The sequence below is a fragment of the Mustela nivalis genome (assembly GCF_964662115.1).
Source record: "Mustela nivalis genome assembly, chromosome: 9".
Taxonomy (NCBI): Eukaryota; Metazoa; Chordata; class Mammalia; order Carnivora; family Mustelidae; genus Mustela; species Mustela nivalis.
In genome coordinates, this window is record NC_139028.1 from 60,858,274 (window position 1) to 60,878,429 (window position 20,156).

General features: G+C 56.1%; 1 protein-coding gene and 1 long non-coding RNA gene across 4 annotated transcripts; one reads left to right on the forward strand and one right to left on the reverse strand.

Annotated features, from left to right (window-relative positions):
• Positions 1–1,799: 1,799 nt before the first annotated feature.
• LRRC32 (leucine rich repeat containing 32) lies at positions 1,800–15,460 on the forward strand. 3 transcript variants are annotated; one of them, XM_082682504.1, is made up of 4 exons: positions 2,229–2,677; positions 3,532–3,735; positions 6,974–7,064; positions 11,472–15,460. In XM_082682504.1, exons 3-4 carry the CDS (start codon positions 6,978–6,980, stop codon positions 13,374–13,376), a joined length of 1,992 nt encoding a protein of 663 aa, XP_082538630.1. In that variant the 5' UTR covers positions 2,229–2,677; positions 3,532–3,735; positions 6,974–6,977; the 3' UTR covers positions 13,377–15,460. The 3 variants fall into 3 exon arrangements, with proteins under 3 accessions (XP_082538628.1, XP_082538630.1, XP_082538629.1); XM_082682502.1 differs by lacking the exons at positions 2,229–2,677; positions 3,532–3,735 and adding an exon at positions 1,800–2,222; XM_082682503.1 differs by lacking the exon at positions 3,532–3,735.
• LOC309840440 lies at positions 14,914–19,834 on the reverse strand. The gene is made up of 2 exons (XR_014298602.1): positions 16,723–19,834; positions 14,914–15,709 (listed from the first exon to the last, which is right to left on the reverse strand). It is a non-coding gene; the product is annotated as an uncharacterized lncRNA (long non-coding RNA).
• Between the last annotated feature and the right edge of the window lie 322 nt (positions 19,835–20,156).

Below are 20,156 nucleotides of genomic sequence, written 5' to 3' on the forward strand. Positions count from 1 at the left end.
TGCCAGTGACTCAGGCAAAGAAGAGCTGGCACATAGCTGGCCTGGGCCTGGGTGTGGCAGGAGCGGATTGCATGTGAGAAAGAACCTGGGAGATGCCAGAGTCTGGCTCAGCCACGCTCTGCCCATGCTGCAGGGATGCCGCGAAGCACTTTCTGGGCATCTGGCCCCTTGGACGAGGATCTGGACAAGGAAACCAGCAGGGCACAGCAGAGGTATCAACAATAAAAAGAAGTTACCTAACACCTGCTGGGCCCAGGCCCCTGGCTGGGTTCACTATATTTCATTCTGGCACCAACCCCAAGAAGTAGCTACTATCTTCTTCACTGTAGAGGCAGGGAAACAGAGATTTCATGTGACCAGAAGAGCACTAGAGTTTAGAGAGAGGATTCGGGTGACCAGCTGGGACCTCCATGAGCATAAATCTGAGGCCTCCAGTGGCTGCGAGGGACAGGAGATGTTTAGACATCCTTCCCTGCTCCTAAACCCTTTCCTACCCATGCCTTCATCACAGTTGAGGCCCGTCCTTAGGGAAGACTTCCCCGATCTCCTCCGCTGAGGCTAGGTAAGGCCCTGGGCCATCTGCTATCACAGTTTGTCCTCTCTGGACTGTCTCCATCAGTGCAGGCCTGTCCCCAGTGTGAGCCAGATGGGAGGAAACAAAGATGGCAGCCACCTAGTGATTCAGGGATCCCGACTTCTAAGCCCAGCTTTACCCTGATTTACCGTAAGGCTTTGGGTGGTCACTTTCCCATCTGCAAAGTGGGGCACCCTGTGTCACTGTCCAGGCTGGGAAGAGAAACATTCTATCTTTGGAACTGGGGGCCAGAAGGACTGCCATGACCTTTCTCTTCCAGGCACCCCTACCCTTGGGTCAACACGTAGCAGGGCAGAGTACCTGTATTAGAGAGGGCCAAAGTAACCGGGAGAGAGGGTGGCTTTGTGGGGAAGATGCACCTCAACCTGTAATATAAAGGACAAGAATACCACCATGCTACTTTCCCTTGCACTTTTTTTTTTTTTAAGACTTTATTTATTTGGCAGAGAGTGACACAGCGAGAGGGGGAACACAAGCAGGAGGAGTGGGAGAAGGAGAAACAGGCTTCCCGCTGAGCAAGGAGCCCAGTGTGGGCTCAATCCCAGGACCCTGGGATCATGATGGGAACCCAGGGCAGACGCTTAGCTTAACCCACTGAGTCACCCTTCCCTCATACTTTAAACCAACCTGAGCAGGATGGTGCCTGGAAAAGAGCACTCAGATCAGCCTCAAACTCCTGCACTTACAGGCTGCGTGACTTTGGATGCTTCATGTAATCTGAGACTCAGTTTCCCCAAACATAAACGAGGACCTTACTAGTCCCAGACAATTGGTTTTTATTTATATTCGCTGTCCCATCCCTAGCTTCACTTTCTCCATTTGGGACTTGGGACTGGGGCCTTGGACAGCACCATCTCTCAGGACTGCTCAAGGGTCCCGTAGATGGAGGAAGGCCAGCGCGGATAGGAGAGAGCACAATCAGAGAGAGGGGAAGTGACCTGTCTGGACTCGTCAGAGGGGATGGCCGTGCTGTGGGGAACCCCCTCTGTGGCCGCCCCAGGGCCAGAGAAGGGTCATTTCCTTCCGCCTTCAGCCCCTGCCGTCAGCTCTCCTGTTTGCTCACCCTAAGTGCGGCGGCGCCGGCCACGGGAAAACGGGCCCAGGCCGGATTTCCTCTGCGGACCTGCGGTTCCTAGAGTCCCCCGCCCCCCCCCCCCACGACTCCCGCCTCTTCGGACCCCGCGGGGCCACCAGCTGCACGTGCGGCGGTCCAGGCGGCCTCGCCCGCCCAGTGCTTCCTTAGCGAACCCCACCTCCCCGGCCCTTTCATCCCGCCCCCTGCCACCCCGCCCCTTCCCAGCCCGCGTTCCAGCGGAAAGATGCTTCACTCCCTCGCGCGTTCCGGAGAAATCGAGTCACGCGGGGGCGCGCCGGCCGGGCGCTAGGACCCCGCAGCTTGGCCGAGGGGGGGGGCGTGGTGGGGCGGGTCGGCGGGAGAGGTATTTAAATTGGAGCTCGAGCCGCCCCCTCGCGGGTCGGGTTCCCGTGGGGCAGTGGAGCAGCCGTGGGCCTCCGCGGGCCGTGACCCCAGGGTCTGGAGCGAGGTGGGGCCGTGGGGGAGGGGGACAGGTTTGCGCAAGATGTGCCGGGGCTGCGCGGGAGAGGAGCGGCGGCCGCGCTGAGCCAGGTAGGAGCCGCCCTGGCGAGGCTGCCAGCCCCTCAGGGAACAGGCTGTCCCGTGCCCCTGGAGAGCGCGGGGTGCGACCGGTCCATCCCGATGCCCCCCACGCCCCCCAGTAGTCCCCTCCCGCCGCCGCTCCCACTCCACGCGCCTTCGGCCCCGAGGCTCCTGTCTCAGCTGATCTTTCCCGAGAAGGGAGAGGCCAGCGTTCCTATTTGACAGATGGGGAAAAAGCGGCCGAAAGGCCGGCACGCTTTTGCCCGGGAACTCACAGCTTGTCAAGGGCAGATCAGGATTTGAATCCAAGTCTCCTACCGCCCTCGGACTCAGACGGATCCGCGCTTCCTATCCCACCGCATCAAAAACGCACCAAATAGCTGCCCATCTCTGGTGGGGATTGGCGGGGAGGGGGGCACCCACGTCTCCCTGAAGGGTTCTGAAGCTGGCCTTCTTCGTGAGTGGTAAGATGTGAGGGACCCCCCACCCCCACCCGAGCTGCCTGAAATTCCGCCATCACAGCTACATTCCTTTGGGTTAAGGTCTAATTCCCCCGTGGGATGCACATGTCTCCAGAATGGGGCAGGCCCGTAGTGATTCACTGCTTGGTATGAACATCCACAGCAGCTCTCCCAGGACCCTACTCTGCTGGAGACTGGGGCTGGGAGGAGGGAGAGGAGCACCCCAGACCCCAGCCCTGTGAGCTTGTCTGTGTGTGATAGGGGTGCGGGTGGGCATCGCTGGAGGTGATTAGAGGGGGAGATCTTGGCCTGGTGTAGTGGAAACATTTGCTTTGGAGGCAGACAGACCAGATTCTGAATCCATCTGCTATTTACTGCCTGTGTGACTTTGTCTTAAGTTACCTCTCTGAGCCTTGTAATCCCCTCTGGGGAAAGTAAGAGTAGTTCTATAGAGAGCAGGTAGCTCAGCATTTGGGTTATGTGGACCTGGGTTAAGCCCCACCCTCCCCAAATGCTTATGAATTATGGGCTAAGTCACTTTATGAGCCTCAGTTTTCTCATCTGTAAAATGGAAATTATGGTAACCACCTTATTGGGTTGTGGCTTCAATGAGATAATACAGATCAAGTGCTTAGAACAATGTCTAATGCCCTGAAATAGTAGGGATAGGCTTATTAGATAGTATAATAGGCACTGCCCTCCCCCAATCTATTTCTCTTTCTTTCTTTCTTTCTTTCTCTCTCTCTCTCTCTCTCTCTCTCTCTCTCACACACACACACACACACACACACTGTGTGTATCTGGCGTTTGTCCTCCCAGTGAGAGTCCTAAAATGTCTCTTGCCTTCTCTTGCCTAGGCTACTAGTCTGCAGGCCTGGGGCCTCCCTCCTCAACCTGGGCCGTTCAGCCCCCGGAGTCATTGCCCCAGCTGGGAAAGGTAGTGTGCCTAGGACACCTTCACAGTCGATCTCAGCTCGATCATCACAGTGGTTGGGGGAAGCCGGTGGCAGAAGAGCCACCAGGCGACTTGCTGTACAGATGGGACACTGAGGCACCAAAAGGTTAAGGGACTTGCCCAGGGAGCAAGGAAGTGGGGGTGTCTGAATGTAAGCCTGGGTCTATGTGACCACAGTCCTCCCTCTTGAGAGTGAGTGGCCCTCACGTGCTACACAGCGAGTCAGGGGCACAACCGAAGGGGGCCTGCACACGAGGTGCCAGAGACTTCTGCTGGATGCAGAGGTGCCACCTTGGGGGTGAAATCTGGGAGGTGGAGGAAGAAGGGGGATAGTGAGGGCTCCTTTGAGTGGCCCTGACTTCAGGTGCAGAACCAATCCAGGTCCTTCCTTGTCCTGACCTCACAGACCCCTCAAGCAGAGGTTCTATCCCTCGCTTTGCCATTTGTTCAATAGATATTTGGTGAGCATCATTTAATAGACTCCTGTTCTCATAGAATCAGAAATAAATTAATAGGAGGGGTGCTTGGGTGGCTCAGTCCGTCAAGTCTCTGCCTGCAGCTCAGGTCATGATCCAGGGCTCCCAGGATCAAATCCCGTTTGGGGGTGGGCTGCTCAGTGGGGAGTCTGCTTGTTCTTCTCCCTCTGCCTGTCCCCCTGCTCTCTCTCTTTCAAATAAATAAATAAAATCTTAAAAAGAAAAAAAGAAAGTTAGAAAGATAAAAAGAAAGAAAGAAAGTTAGAAAGATAAAAAGAAAGAAAGCTATCAGCAGGAAATGATCAATGCAAGGAAACCAAATGTGTGGGAATCTGGGGAGTAGCATTCCAGGCCCTGAGGCAGGAATGCACTTGCTGTGTTTGAGGAATGGTGAGAAAAAAACTAGAATTTGGTAAGGTCAGGGCACATGGTAGATGTGGTCAGAGAGGAGAGTGGGTAAAGCCTGGATTTCAGGGGAGGTTCTCAAGCAGTGAGATTCATGCTCTGATATATGATTTAAAGACAGCACTCTGGCTCTGTGTGTGGGACCACCTGCAGGGGTCAGGGTGGAAGTGGGGTGCTGCTGCTTTCAGGGCCAAGGGTTGGGGCAGTGCCTCAGTGAGGCATGGCGATGGAGGAGGGAGGTAGCAGACCCAGGATCTGTTTTTCAAGCAGAACAGACAGGACTTGCTGATGGGGGGAAGGAGTATGACAGGGAGATAAAGGGAGAGGTCTCCCCCTGCTGCTCTCTGCCCCCTCCCCCCACCTTGTGTCAGTCTCAGTGCCTCCCTGGCCCTGGGTGGGAGGGGAGTAGGGATCAGAGGAAGGAACGGAGTGCTCAGTGCTGTGCTCACTGGAAGCTCAAGGTCTGTGGGAACCTGGAGGATGAGTTCTCCATCATCAACTTGGGGAATCAGAGAAGGCTTCCTGGAGGAAGGGGTATCTAAGTAGAAACCCAGAGGACGAGGAGGCATTCAGCACAAGGCAGGGGAGGAAGTGAAGGTTTGGGGCAATGAAAAGGTGCTCACAGAACTGAAGGAAGTGGGAGGCTGCCAGAAGCCTGAGCGGGAGAGGCAACAGTGAACCAGCCATGAAGCTGGGGGAAGAGCTGGCTGGGCAGACACACTCCCCAAGGGCCTCAAAGGTCCCACTGAGAGGTTTCCATTCAATTCTGAGTACACTAGCTTTCAAATGGGTGGTGATGTTCTGCTTTTTAAACAGCAGAACCAGATTTCCTGTGAACGCAGGTGAGAGGGGAGCAGCTGTGGGGAGCAGCTGTGGGGAGCAGGGCCCATGGCCGTCAGCCGAAGCCAGGGAATAAGGTTGAAAAGACACCACTGTGGCTCAAGCATGTTTGGGCAAAAAAGGGCCTCTGATGAACCATCTTAATCTAAAATTCATCGCAAGGGCACAAGTGGATTCCAACGGTCAAAGACTCAGTCCTCAAAGGTCCTATAGATGCTGCTTCTTCTAAAGCATCCTTCAGAGTCACAACTCACTTATTGAGCACCTGCGGGTGACCTCCTAGAGTAGAGGTTAAGGGCACAGGTTGTGTGGGCCTGCCACTAGTGAACTGTGTGACCTTGGTGTGTTACTTAATCTGAGCCTCAGTTTCCCCCACCTGCAAAGTGTGGGTGGTAATCATAGACCCCAGTCCTTGAATTACTGTGAGGATTAAGTGAGTTAATGATTAAAGTATCAAGAAGACTGTCTGGTGCATATTTAGGGCTCCGTGAGTGCATTTTCATGCAATGCAGCCCATTTGGTCTTTACCAAAACTTAGCAAAGTTGACATTAACCTCAGAAGGGGAAACTGAGGTTCAGAGAAGTGAAGTGACTTGTACGAGGTCCCATAGAAAGTAAGTGGAGGGAGAGAGAGTTACGGGTGACTGAGCCCAGTGCTCTCGGAGGGTTTTGTGTGTCCTTCCTTGTGAACACTCAGTATGCATTCTGGTCCCTTCTGTGCATTTATTTGTGACCCTAGTTCCCAACACAGAGCCAGACTTGAGAAGGCATTCAGTAAGGTGTGAAAGAGAGAAAGAGAGAAAAAAGGAAGAAAGAAAAAGAAATGACTTGATGTGGACTCGTAGCCCTTAACAGGTCCTCAGTAAGTGAGCCCCTAGCCGCACTGGCCTTTGATTCTGCTCAGGGCCTCTGTGATCCCCCTCAACGCCACCTTGGCTGGGCTATACGGAGAGAGGACACCAGCAGGCCCGCCCCAGTGGCCCCTGCGCTGGTGGTAACTTCAGTGAAAGTAAAGGGCCTGGAACCTGCTCCTGGGGAAGTCCGCAGCAACAGTGCTGGGGGCAGGGCAGGCCTCCTGGCGGGGCTTCCTGTCAGGGCTCCAGGCCCAGCCTTCAAACAATGGCAGGGACTCCAGAATCAGAAAATCAAAAGAAAAAGGGCAAAATAAAGCTCCAGGGGTGGGGGGATTGAGGAATTCCCTTTGGGGCCTAAGAAACTAGGATGGGCTTAGGGTCTGGGTAAAAATGCAGAGGCCTAACTCCCCTCCTTACCCCACCCCAGCTCTGCGCTTGGCCCCAGAGTAGCCCTTAGAGTCCCTCTGTCTCCCACTCACAGCCTCCTTGCAGTCTTCCACCATGGAGGGTCTTTTGAAACCCAGATCTGACCAAGTCACCCACTACCTCAAAACTCTTGTTGCCTGGGGCGACAGCCTAGTCCCTTGGCCTGGCACAAGAGGGCCCTTGGGGTAGGCAGCAGGCCCCAGCACCCATGTCTTTGGTGCAGCTCTGGCTGTGACCTGGGGTTCCCTGAAGGCAGCCCTGACAGGACAGGAGCGATGGGGGCTGGCAGTGGAAAGGAGCCAGGGGTCTTACAGTGTTTCCCTTTCCTTCCCACCCTCTGCAGAGCCATGAGCCACCAGATCCTGCTGCTCCTGGCCGTGCTGACCCGGGGCCTGCCCATCTCCCAACAGCAAGATAAGGCGCCCTGTGAGATGGTAAGAAGCCCTGCCCAGGCAGGGTAAACCCTTGAGGGGTCCTCCTGCCCCAGCCCCAAGAGCCAGAAGGCAGAGGGGTTAGAAGAGGAAAGGGAAGGCATTTAAACCTTGTATTTCATGAGTACCTACTAGGATGTTTAAAGACCTGAGGTGCTCTTCATCCAGTTAGGTAAGTACCATTGTTACCGTTTTATAGAGTTGGAAACTGCAGTTTAGAGAGGTTAGATGACTCGTCCAAGGTCTTTCGACTAGCACCAGTGGGGCCGAGATTGGACTCTATTCCTTCCAGCTGCCCCTGCAGGGCAGTGGACCCTCAGCATGATGCAGAAAATGTGTAGGGAACTTGGGGTGGGTGAGCTGGGTCCCTTCTGGGCCAAATCCCCTTTGCTAATAGGTCCTTGACTTATGCCCCTCTGCTGCTTCTCTGATGGGATTCCTCTCACTCACGGCTGCCTCCTCCAGGGAGCCCCCTCTCCGCAGCCCCTCCCAGGCTGATCTGGTTCTGGTACCCTTTTCTGGACTCTCAGACTGAGCACATGGGGGAGTTGGTGAATGGGTCCAAGCCTGTTTCACTTGCCAGACCAAGAGCTTCTTCAGGGCGGGGACAAGGTTGGATTCACTTTTGTTCCTTTTTCTTGCCCTTGGCCAGGGAGACTAGCCCTGAAGTCACTGGGACCCTACGGGATACAGGGAAGAGGAACCACCGAGGTCCTCTTACAAGGCTGGGCAGTCACTGAGGTCAAGGCCAGAGTCAGCCTGGGGAAGCGACAGGCCCTCCAGCAGCCCCACTTGGAGCCGGCTAGGACTAGACACTCCTGACACAGGCAAGGCAGCTACCTCTGGGAGTGCTGGTGGGCAGGGGCCCTCAGCCCTTCCCTGGGGTTGGCCAGGTCCTGCTTTTGCCACCTCCCTCCTCGCTCCTCAGAGCCCTCCTGAGATTCCCAGATAACCGGCAGAGGAGGCCTCAGACATCCCCAGGTGCAGAGTCCCATTCTGCCCATGAAGAGAGGCTCAGAGAGGTGAAGGGCCTGGACCACCCCACAGGCAGAGGGAAGCTAGGTGACTTTGGATTCTGGGGGGCGATAGGCAGGAAAGCACTCTCCACACTGCTAGGGAAGATCAGTACAGGGATTATGGTCATTTGTAAAATGTTAAAAAGAAATGGCCACAATCCTGAGGGCTGGGGAAGGGCCCAAACCTCACTAAAGGCTTTCTCTCATTTTATCCTGCAAAGAACTCCTCTTTTCAATGGAGGAAACCAAGGCCGAGAGAAGAGATGTGACCCATCAGGCTCATATAGACAGGAAGTACCAGAGCTAGGGCTTGAACTCAGCTCTCCTGAGCTTATGCTGGCCTCTGCCAGCTACTTTTTTATACCCCGTTTCCCTTCTATGGAAAGATAACCAAATGGAGTTGGGTGGCAAGTCCTCTTCCTTCCTTAAAAAAAAAAAATGGGGGCAGTGGCATCCTGGCATCCCAGAGAGAATGGGTCGCAGGTTGTCAAGGGGAGCACTGAACTTGGCTATGTCTGTCATGCTGGAGACTCAGAGCTCAGGGGGTGGGGGCATCTTTAGAAACAGAGATCTGAGAGCAGCTCTGGCCTTTAAGCTTCCTTCTGGATCGGCAGCCCAGTGCTGCCCTGCTACACGGCTGGGCCCTGTAGGCACCACGGTAGAAAACTGGGAGTGGCCAGCTTTGTGTCCTGGCTTGGCTCTCAGGCGTTGGTGTCCCGGAAGTCTTTGATATCCAGAGGTGAAATGGGGTGTGGGGTCATGTGGATGCTGGTACAGTGCCCACCACACAGCAGAGGCTCAGTAAATGCTGGCTGGTACTATTTACCTTGCTGAGGCAGCCTGGGTCCCTGGCTGGGTCCCAGTAGAAAAAGGAACTTGTGGAGGTACCCTGGAGCCTCTAAGCTTACCCCCAGGATTCAACAGGGTAACAAATGCATGCCAGGATTAAGGGGTCTGTGCACACAGCCATGGAGCCTGCAATGGAGCTGGTGCTCTGTGACAGTGGCGGTCATGCTGTTCCTTTTGCGGTTTCCTCCTTCAGTCAGGATGGTCCAGGGAGCGGAGGAGAGGGTTGAGGAGGCCGTGCCCAGTGGCCTGAGCTGGCAGAGAGGATGTGAGGAAGGAAGCGGCAAGAGCCAGGCAGGGCCGGCGAGGTGGCCGGGCTAGGCTTGTGGAAAAAGGAACGAAAGTGCTCGGCGGCAGCGGTATCCATGCTGGAAAAGCTGCTTGGCGGGAGGTGGTAGGACCAGCTCAGGGGACTGCTAGAGCAGGAAGGGTCACACCTGGGCCTGATGAGGGCGGTTTTTTCCTCCCCTCTCCTCCAAACTCCCCTTGGAGCTCCAGGGAGGAAGCTGAGAGCTGGGCCAGGCAGAGAGCACCCTCAGGCTGGTGTTCCTGCCCCAGGGGGCTCTACCACTCACGGTGACCTTCCACAGGTCACTGCCATCTTCAGGTTTGTCTGCCCATCGGGGAAGTAGGGGAGCTGGAGTCTTTTTACTCCAGTGGTCTTTAACTCCAGTTAGAAGACATGGATCGTCTGTTTTCTTTCCTTCCCGAAAGGTGATTGATTCAATCCTTTAGTCCTTTACTAAGCCGGTGATGTCCATGACCCATTCATTAAAAAAATGCATGGAGCACCTTTTGTGGGTCAGGTCCAAGGCATCCACACCAATCACACCAATCCCTGTTAGCTCTGAGCTCCCCACCTGGCAGATCCCACACAGACTTTCAAAATCAGGGGCCAAATTATGAGAAAGGGAGCACTGGGGCGGTGAGAGCCCGGAGGAGGTCCCACCTGCCTAGCTCAGAACACCAAACACCAAGTTTCCCTGCACACCTGGGCAGGGAGGGGCGGGGATGGCCAGCACGGGGAACAGCAGGGAGGAGGCCCAGAGGTAGGGGTGTGAGAGCACAAAGGGCAGCAGTCAGCTGTGCTCACTGTGTATGGGCTGGGTTTAGTGGGTTGGGAGGACAGAGGACAGGTCAGCAAGGGCTAGGGACAGCCTTGAACCCTGCTGAATATCCTGGATTTTGCCCAGGAGTGGTGGAAGCAAGGAGTACCCCATAGTAGGGGTTTTCTTTTAGCAGTTGCCAGAGGTTAGGCAGGTGGAGGGGTCAGAAGGGGTCAATGGGTACAGAGAGCCCAGGGCCGGAGTGGGCTCTCTGTGGTGTCGAGGGGAAGTCAGACCCTTTCCTGGGAAAGGCTGGATTCCTGAGGTCTTCAAAAAGGTGAGAGGGAGAATGTATTTGCACAGAAAAAACAGAGCAGGCTCCAGAAGGCACATGTGCTAGAAGGACAAAGTGGGCCTTCTGTTGTGAAAAGATATGGGTTCAAACCTCAGCCCAGCTCCTCTTCAACTGGGTGACCCTGGAGCCCCCCTACCCAATCTGAGCTTGGGTTTCTGAACAGAGGGGTGATCATATTTCATGGGCATGCTTTCGTGAGGCTCCAGTGTGACCATGGGCCTGAACGTGCTAAATAAATGTGAAACGCGGAGTGCATGCTGGGGGAGGGTGCTGCTTTCCGGACAAAAAGCCCAGAGTGGTAATGTGACTTGGTGAGGCCCACGCAGCAAAACCATAGTCTTGTCACTGAAGAATGTGTGTGGGACCCTGGCCATCTTTCCCCTGCTACCCACCCCTGCTCCCATCTCCAGGGGCCAATCTGGACAAGGCCATGGAGAACCAGACCACTGATGGAGGTGGGGCAGGTGACAGCAGCAGAAAGGAGGGCTCGTCTGGGGGATATGCAGTGAGAAAGGCAGACACGGGGACCTAGAGCTCTGCCTCGTGGAATGAGGGCTGGAATGAGGTCTGAGGGTAGGAGGCCAAAATAAAAACCAGTGAGAGGAGTGTAAATTGCATTTTGGAAACCTCTCTCCCCAGATGGTTTCTGGTGTAACAGCCGCTGGGCAAATTTAACTATCTAGGCCCATAAAAGGAACCCAGGTTGTGAACCAGGAGGCCCTGGGTTCCAGCTCGGCCCTGCTGTTCACTGGTTTGGGATCCCTCTGGGATGTATATGGCTCAGTTTCCTGTGAAATGGGGTCAAGGCAGTATAGGGTATTTTGTGAGTTCATTTGTCCTCATATCTGTCTGTCCTTTCTGTGCCTGTGTATCCATGAAACTTCCTTAAGTCCCTCTCTGATGCCCAGCGCAGTGCCGAGTGCCAGAGATGGGGACAGGGAGCAAGACAGGGATGGCCCAGACGTGGGAGGGTTGAGCTGGGACAGGGGAAGAATGTGCATCTGGGAGCCACAGGAGAAGCCTTGCTAAGCCTGGCTGGAGTGGGAGAAGGGCTCGAGGCATCCTTCCTAGAAGGTGTGCCTGGTTCCACCCCCTGCTGTACCCACTCACACCCACTGCTCTCCCTGCTGTCCCCAACACACCCCAGGTCGACAAGGAGGTATCGTGCCAGGCTCTTGGCCTGCTCCAGGTCCCGTCGACGCTCCCGCGGGACATCGAGGCCCTTGACCTATCTGGAAACCACCTGCGGAGCATCCTGGCCTCCCCTCTGGGCTTCTACACGGCACTTCGCCAGCTGGACCTGAGCACCAATGAGATCAGCTTCATCCAGACGGGGGTCTTCCAGGCCCTGCCCCACCTGGAGCACCTCAACCTGGCCCATAACCACTTGGCGGCAGGTACCATGCTGAGCACCCCTGGCCTGGGCCCCCTGCCTCGTGTGACCTCCCTGGACCTGTCCGGGAACAGCCTGTACAGTGGCCTGGTGGAGCAGCTGCTGGGGGAGGCACCCGCCCTGCGCACCCTCTCGCTGGCGCAGAACAGCCTCACACGCCTGGGCCGCCGCACCTTCTGGGGCACGCCCGCGCTGGAGCGGCTGGACCTCCACAGCAACGTGCTCATGGACATTGAGGACGGAGCTTTCGAGGCCCTGCCCCACCTGGCCCACCTGAATCTCTCCAGGAACTCCCTCACCTGCATCTCCGACTTCAGCCTCCAGCAGCTGCGTGTGCTCGACCTGAGCTGCAACAGCATCGAGGCCTTTCAGACGGCCCCGGACCCGCAGGCTGAGTATCAGCTGGCCTGGCTCGACCTGCGGGAGAACAAACTGCTCCACTTCCCAGACCTGGCCTCGCTTCCCAGACTCCTCTACCTGAACGTGTCCAACAACCTCATCCGGCTCCCAACGGGGCTGGCTCAGGGCGGCGAGGGCATCCACGCACCTTCTGAGGGGTGGTCGGCCCTGCCCTTCTCCAACCCCAGCCGGAATGCCAGCGGCCACGCCCTCTCCCAGCTCCTGAATCTGGATTTGAGCTACAATGAGATTGAGCTGGTCCCCGAGGGCTTTCTTGAGCCCCTGACCTCCCTTCGCTTCCTGAATCTCAGCCGGAACTGCCTGCGAGCCTTTGTGGGGCTGCGTGCCGGCTTCCTGCCTTGCCTCGTGCACCTGGACGTGAGCCACAATGCGCTGGCGACGCTGGCGCTGGGCACCAGAGCCCTGGGGTCCCTGCGGACGCTGCTTCTCCAGGACAACGCCCTGCAGGACCTGCCCCCATACACTTTCACCGGCCTGGCCAGTTTGCAGAGGCTGAACCTTCAGGGAAACCAGGTCAGGCCTTGTGGGGGGCCGGCGGGGCCTGGGCCCCTGGGCTGTGTGGCCTTCTCTGGCCTGTCCTCCCTCCGCAGCCTGAACCTGGTGGGCAATGGGATGGAACGGCTGCGGGCAGGTGCCTTCCTCCACACTCCACTTACTGAGCTGGACCTGTCAGGGAACCCGGGGCTGGATGTGGTCTCGGGGGCCCTGGCAGGCCTGGAGGCCTCCTTGGAGGTCCTGGCCCTGCAAGGCAATGGGCTGGCTGTCCTCCAAGTGGACCTGCCCTTCTTCAGCTGCCTTAAGCGTCTCAACCTGGCTGAGAATCGCCTGAGCCACCTGCCGGCCTGGACGCAGGCTGTGTCCCTGGAGGTGCTGGACCTGAGGAACAACAGCTTCAGCCTTCTGCCGGGCAGTGCCATGGGAGGCCTGGAGTCCAGCCTGCGGCGCCTCTATCTGCAGGGCAACCCACTAAGCTGTTGCGGCAATGGCTGGCTGGCTGCCCAGCTGCACCGGGGCCGTGTGGACGTGGACGTGACCCAGGACCTGACCTGCCGCTTCGGCTCCCAGGAGGAGGTGGCCCTGAGCCACGTGCGCCCCGAGGACTGTGAGAAGGGAGGACTCAAGAACATCAACCTCATCATCATTCTCACCTTTGCGCTGGTCTCGGCCATCCTCCTCACCACCCTGGCCACCTGTTGCTGTGTCCGCCGGCAAAAGTTCAACCAACAGTACAAAGCCTAGAGAAGCCAGGGGGCTGCAGAGTGGCGCAGTGGGGAGACCTTCTGGGTCAGCCGGGGAGCCAGAGGCCCAGACAGGGGTGGGGACTGGCCCAAGGTCACATGGTGAGCCAGGGTCAGGGAATGGTAGTCTCTCCATCCCAGCCCAGGGCTCCTCTCCTCATGTCCCGCAGTCATGGTGGACAACCCACATCCCAGGCCACACGTGGGGTCCAGCCATGGGGGCCAGAAGTTGGGCACTTTCAGGAGCGACAGAGAATAAGGCTGACCTGTTCGATCAGCAGATCTCTGCCAGGCATCTGTTCCATGCCACATCCAGCTCCAGGCGCTGGGGACGCCGGTGAAGGAGACACACCCTGCCCTCGAGGGTTCCAAGTCCTGGCAGGGAGCTGCTTGCGAAGCCACATGGTGACCACACAGGGTGGGAGGCCAGGGCTCTGGGGCCCTGCAGCCCCCCAGCTGGCTGGGGAGTGGAGGGTCTCACCCCTGCCAGGGCCAGAGCGCAGGAGGGGCAAGACCAGGAAGACTCATCTGAAATGCATCCGAGCAGACCATTGGTTACATCTTCCCGTAATGACTTTCAGCTTCTCTGGAGCATGAAGAGCTCATGGATGGAAGGGAATCAGAGGCCCACGAGTAGGTCTTGGATCTGGCTCTGTGGCTGCAGCAGCTCCCATAGAGCCTGGAGTTCCCACCCCAGTGCTGGACCATTCCATTTCCGGCTCCCACAGGCTCTTTCCCTGCCCAGCACTCCCAGGGTGCAGATACTCACCCCAGTACTGCTCTAGTCCCCCACCTCCCTCCACAGGCACCCTGTTTGTCCCCAGCGCCCACACCCTGGCTGGTGAACCAGGAGTTAGAAACTTAGGTCTCCGGTTCTGTTTTACACCTGGCTTGCTGGAAGTGGGGACGTGTCTGTGTCTTTATGAGGTTGCTCAGAGGTTGCTATTTAACCCATTTTACGGAAACTCCCAAACTCTCCCTTCAGGGTCCTCCAGCCAAGAAACGCCAGACCTGAGATTCAGGCTCAGCTCCTCCTGTCTCCTCTGCCTGACCTTTGCCACTGTGGGGTGGACAGGAAATGGCTCCATGTCAAGGGAGCAGGGCCTGGGAGCATCCTTTGGGGCACATGTTCACCCACTCCTCTCCCTCCTCTCTTCCCGGCAGGCAGTCCCAGGCTGCCTCCTCTGCCTCAGTTTCCCTTATTCCCTTCTTTGCAGGCTGGTGTGTGCTCACCTTTTTCCCTTGCTCTTGCGTTCCCTGTTCATTGAGCAAGAGCCTGGAGTTTGAGAACATGGAGGCCAACCTCGCCCATTGCACAGATAGGGAAACTGAGGCTGAGGAAGAGACTGGAACTTAGAGATTCACAAGCCAGTGGCAAAGCCCATGACTAAAGTGGATTCAGAGCTCATTGCAGGTGTGAAGGGGACTTGGGGACTGGACCTGAGTGATGTCCTTCTCGCTCAGCTGTCCTATCACAAGATAATTCTGGCTCCAAACACTTTTGGATCCTCGTCATGCAGGGATTTTTTCCACCCTGCAAGAGTGGGTAGAAAAACCCATCTAGATATAACTCCCTTTTCCTCATGCCCTTGGAATCATGGTCTGTCCAGGAAGCCCAGGGTCAGCCCAAGTCCCTCTGTTGTTGTCTTCACTATCTTACCCATGCTTGGCCCATGATCTGGCTCATGGTGGTGCTCGGTAAAGTTCGAGACAATGAAAACACCCCTCTCTCTGCCCCATTTTATAGACGAGAAAACCGAGGCCCAGAGAGGGTCAAGGACTCAGGGAGTCAGTGGCAGAGCCGAGGCTAGAAGCTGGTGTCCTGGCCTCAGCCTAGGGCCCTGGTGGCGTGTGGGGCAGCCAGGTGGACCCAGTCCTGGTTGGGATCACAACCACAGGTGCTCACTGCACAGAAACACTCTTCCTCAGGCCTGGAGGGCAAGGTGTGGGCCCCTTCAGGCCTGATTTCTGAAAACACTACACAATGCTGCTCTCACCTCCAGGAGCCAGGCCACAATGCCGGCCTGGGGACCAGCTCTTTGTATAACCCACATGAATGTATTAAAATATAATTTTGGAGAAACAGCGTGGCCTGCCAGCCTCCTCCTTGCTGTGGACCATGGGCATCATTGCACCCACTTGAACTCCCTCTGCTTCCATCATAGTCTTTAAATCCTCAAGGCAAACTCCACTGAGGGGAGACGGAGGCTCTGGGTCCTCACCACCCTTGACCTTGGGGCCTCAGCCCTCATTCCCTGGCCACACTTCTGACCCTCGCCTTCAACAAGCCCGAACCCCCCTCCCCCAGCCCTTTCTTCTTACGCAGCTCCTGCTCTCACTTCTCTCTCTGCTTAGCCCCTTGCCTCATGGCAGAGGCCGTGCTGTCTGTCCTGCCCACCCTCTGGGACCTCCCTCTGCAGCCTCTCTTCTCTCTTCACGTCTCCCTTTCACACCGTGGCTGTGCTGAAGTTTTGGCTGTCTGAAAAATAGTAAAAAGATTCTTACACCGCTTTCCCTTTCCTTTTCCTTCGTGGGCAAACTTCCTAATGAAGCAGCCCTCTCCTCCTCCCCTCCTCCCCTCCTCCCCTCCATTCTCAGCTCACCCCAGGTACCTTTGCCCTCCCTGCTCCCCCACCCCCACACTGCCCAGGCTGAGGTCACCAAGGACATCCTTTGCTGAACTCTGTGCCTTCCAGACTGTGCCTCCTTAACCTCTCAGCTGCGGTGTTCCTCACCCCAGCCTCCCCGTCCCCCATGCCCTCCCCTTGGCACACTCTCTTTGTCATCGAGGCTTCTCACACTGGTTCCCACCTTGCTCTCACACCACTCCTTTTTGGACTCTGTAACGTGCTCATCTTCCTGGAGGCATCTGAGTGGCGCTCACCAGGACTTGGTCCCAGGCCCTCTTCCCTCAAGAATGTTATCACCATCATCGTCATAGCCACTCCATTGCTCTGATGATGCCCATGGCTCTGTCTCCAGCCCCAGCCAGCCCTGAGCATCCAATTCTGATACCCCGAGACCCAGAGGCCTCCCCAGCTGGAGAGCTAAAGTCCTCCCAGGGGCCAGAGAATTGAGTGAGTGGCCAGGCTGCCATTCAAGACTGACCTTGAAGAAGAGCATTCCTGGTTCCTGCAGGGAACTGGAGGGTGAGGGTGTGGGCTGCGAGTTCTGGGCGAAGGGACAAGAGCCACCTCACCCATGGTGGGGGTGGGGAGCAGGTGAGGGACTCTGAAATGGGGTCAAGAGGGCAGGGAATTCTCCCACCCTCCACTTTGTGGACTCCTATGCCTGTCCTCATGTGGCCCTGTCTCCCCTTCCCAGCCGCCTGACTCCTAGACCCTAACCCCTTTGTCCGTGCCTAGCTTCTCTTCCCTACTTCCTCTCCCACAAATTCCAGCTCAGTGATGCTCCACCTCTTTTCTCTCCAAACATCCTGGAGATTTCTCCAAGGCAGCTTCTCTGGGCTTCGACCTCTCACCTCCCAGTTCCTACTCCAAAGGAGTGAGAAAGCATGTGACTCAGTGGCCTGGCATACAGTAGGTGCTCAATGAAGCCCCAGGGAGGACAACAGCATAGGCTGAGCTCAGCCCAGGGCTCTGCGGACCTCCTAACCAGGTGGAGCCCACCAGGCCCTGGCTCCTTTTCCTGGCGAATGGGAGTTTGCTTACCTGGCCAAAACCCCCAGCAAAGCAGAAATTCCTGTTTTCAGCCAAACATGGACACAGCTGCCAACTAGGTCATCAGAGCCTCCGGCAAGATCCAGGGAGGGGGAAGCCCTCATTTACCCACATCTCAGCCTGAAGTGCCAGGCCATCCAGCCCAGTCAACTCAGTAAGCTGCTATGGTGCTCCGGGAGGCTCCCAGGCCTGGCGGGAAGGAGGGGAGACAGACAGCATCCCTGGATCGGTAGCTGCCTCGACTTCTCAGTCCCCTGGAGTGTCACCACTCCCCAGACCCTGGAGCCACAGTCTGCTTTCTGTGCCCCTGTCCCTCCGGCAGCTCACAAGGGCCCTGCAGTCCATCTCTCTCTGGTCACATCCAACCCTATGCTCTGAGCTGACAGTTGTTGACCACTTCTGGGTCAGCCCTGCACTGAGCCCTTGATATATATTATTATATGTAATTCTTACCATCTTTGAAGAGATTTCTATTATTATCAACCTCATCTTAAAGAAATGGAGACTCAAGTTCCCACAGCGGTAAAGCACAAGAGCTGGGACTAGAACCCATGTACGTCTGGCTCCAGAGCCAGCAAGCGTAACCTTAGGGCCCCCCAATTCCCACACCAGGCTCTCTCCCACCTCCTCCACCTGAAATGTCTCAACTGCTCCAATCCACTTGCCATACTCCTGTTTCAACCCTGGCCTATACCACCTCTTCTGGGGAGTCTGCCCTGATTTCCCTCCACAGCCCCACACTGCTATGGGCTACAGCAGTGGGGATCTCTGCCTCACCTCTGCCAACAGACCAAGAGCTCCTGGAGGGGGTTCCACCCGAGTCCTTTCTGTGTCCCCAGGGCCTGTGAGCCAACACAGAAGGTGGGTTCAGAAAAGATTTCCTTCTGAATGCAAAAGTCCAGCCCTGCAGGACTTGAACCCTTGTGGGGATTAAGCTCAGCCCTCAGAAAGAGAAGGGGGCGATGGTTCTCAGACAGATCCAGGGGACCCAGAGGACACAGAGCAGAATGTGGGACACAGGATGGGGGCTGCCTGGTGCACCAGGGCCCAGTGAAGAGGCAAAGGAAATACCTTCTCTCAACATCCTCTACTTCCCTCCACTTTCTTCTTGCCTCTGGGACCCTGTCTTGTCTTCCCCTTCCTTTCCTCCTTCCCCGACTCTTCACTTCTCCTTTCCCTCCCTTTGCCGTCTCTCCCCCGCCCCCCACCACCCCAGAAGCAGTTGGGGCTGTGGTGGCTGAGAGTGAGGAGAGGCAGAGGGGAGGGAGGCGAGCTGTTTATAGGAACTGGAGCAGCTCCACGCATCAGCTCTGCTTGCAGCGGGAGACCAAGCATAATAAATACCTTGGCTCCTCCCCAGCTGTGCTTTTCCTGAACTTGGCCATTCGAACTCCACATCTCTCTGGCCTGCTGGTTCTCAGGACCCAGCTCCCACCCACCCCCTCCTCCCACCTCCCACCCAGCTGCCCTGGAAAGAGCCCTGCCTCTGGGACCAGGAACACAGGGCTAAGTCTAGGCTCTGCTTTGGGAGGAAGGGCAAACCCATCCACTTGTCTCTGCCTCCATTTCCCCATCTCTAAAATAGGGTCATAATCACGGCCCACCAAATGCACAGTGCTGCTCATGTTTTAGGCCCGTGTAACGTGAGCACCAGCTCTGTGCAGGACACTGCAGGGTTCCTGGGAACAGTCAGATAGGGCCTCTGCCTATCGGGCATCACAAGCAGGAAGTGGTCAGCGCCATGAGGGAGGTCCAGATTTTGTGCTCGGGAAGATTGTTTGCAGCAGGGAGCGGCCCTTCCAGCTGGACGAGTGAGAGGAGATTTCGAGGACATCTGGGCTGCCCGGACGGGAAGGGTAGGATTTCAACATGCGGAAGTGAGGAGAGGCTCTTCCAGGCAGAGTGAATGGGAGAAAGGAAACCCACACTGGACAGGGCAGAGAGGAGTCTCCCAACTTTGTCCTCTCTGGTCCTTCAGCACCATCCACCCCAACCTTCCAGCCGTCTGGAATCTTCTTTCCTTCCCTGGAGAGCTTCCAACTCATGTGTTCCTGGAATTCTGCAGTCATGACCCAACTGCACCCCCTGACACACACCAAAAGCCATGCTAGAAAATGGTCAAGCCAGATGAGGGGAAAAGTCACTGGCCAATAGCACATGTTTCTGGAATGAATAAGGGAATAAATGCATAAAGGAATGAATGGAGTAGTGAGTCAGTGAGGAGAATAAGTGAGTAAGTGAATTACTTACTTGCAGCTGACATTTCTTAAGCCCCTGCTTCACACCACGCTAGGTGCTGTGCATACAAGACCCTGACCCTCACCGTGCTTATTGTCTGTTGGAGGAAATGGATGTTCACACTGGGGCATGCGTGCACCCACGTACCCACGGATAAACACAGAATGGCACCTGGGATGAGTCCTATCAGGGAAACAACAGAGAGGTGTAATTGAGATGGGCAACCTGAGATTTCCCCTCTGAGGACACCAGCTGTTAGCTGAGCCTGAAGAAGGACTTAACATGAGAGAGTGGGTTAATAATAGTCCTTCTCTCTTGCATTCACCCCCCTGGATTTACCAAAATGCCCGGGAGAGTAAGAGTCACAAGCTAGACCCTGAGGCCAAATTTTATGTGCTAAAAGCAGCCCCCTACCTGGGACTCTCTCTGTCTTCCTCTCAATGCTTTAACTGCCCTACTCTAGAATTATGGAGAAAAATATGGAAGGCCACATATATAGATTGGTAGGAGGGATCGTCAAGGGAGTGGTCCCAGGAGTCAAGCATTGTAGAGGTAGAGGGGTAGGCTGCGGGGTGAGAGGGATGGGGGTGTGGGGTGTGGGGCGGGGCTGGCTGAGGGCAGGTAGAATGGACTTGGCCCCTCCTCCATTCCTGTACACACATATTAGCTGGCACCAACCCACCTCTTTCATCCTAGGTAACTTCAACATTCTCATATCTTTGTGTGTTTCGTAACACTTTCTATGTGTTTTCTCCTTAATTATCATTGATAGACACATTTAAGTTATATGCAAACACACACATGCATGTATCCTTGTTTTATAAAAATAGGATCATTGTAAACACATTTTCCTGCATCTTGCT

What these genes read in the sequence shown, in the direction of transcription:
- LRRC32 (XM_082682502.1), top strand. Translation starts at nt 6,978, where the DNA reads ATGAGCCACCAGATCCTGCTGCTCCTGGCCGTGCTGACCCGGGGCCTG. An exon ending in ATAAGGCGCCCTGTGAGATG is followed by an intron (nt 7,065 to 11,471) that starts GTAAGAAGCCCT and finishes AACACACCCCAG; the next exon opens with GTCGACAAGGAGGTATCGTG.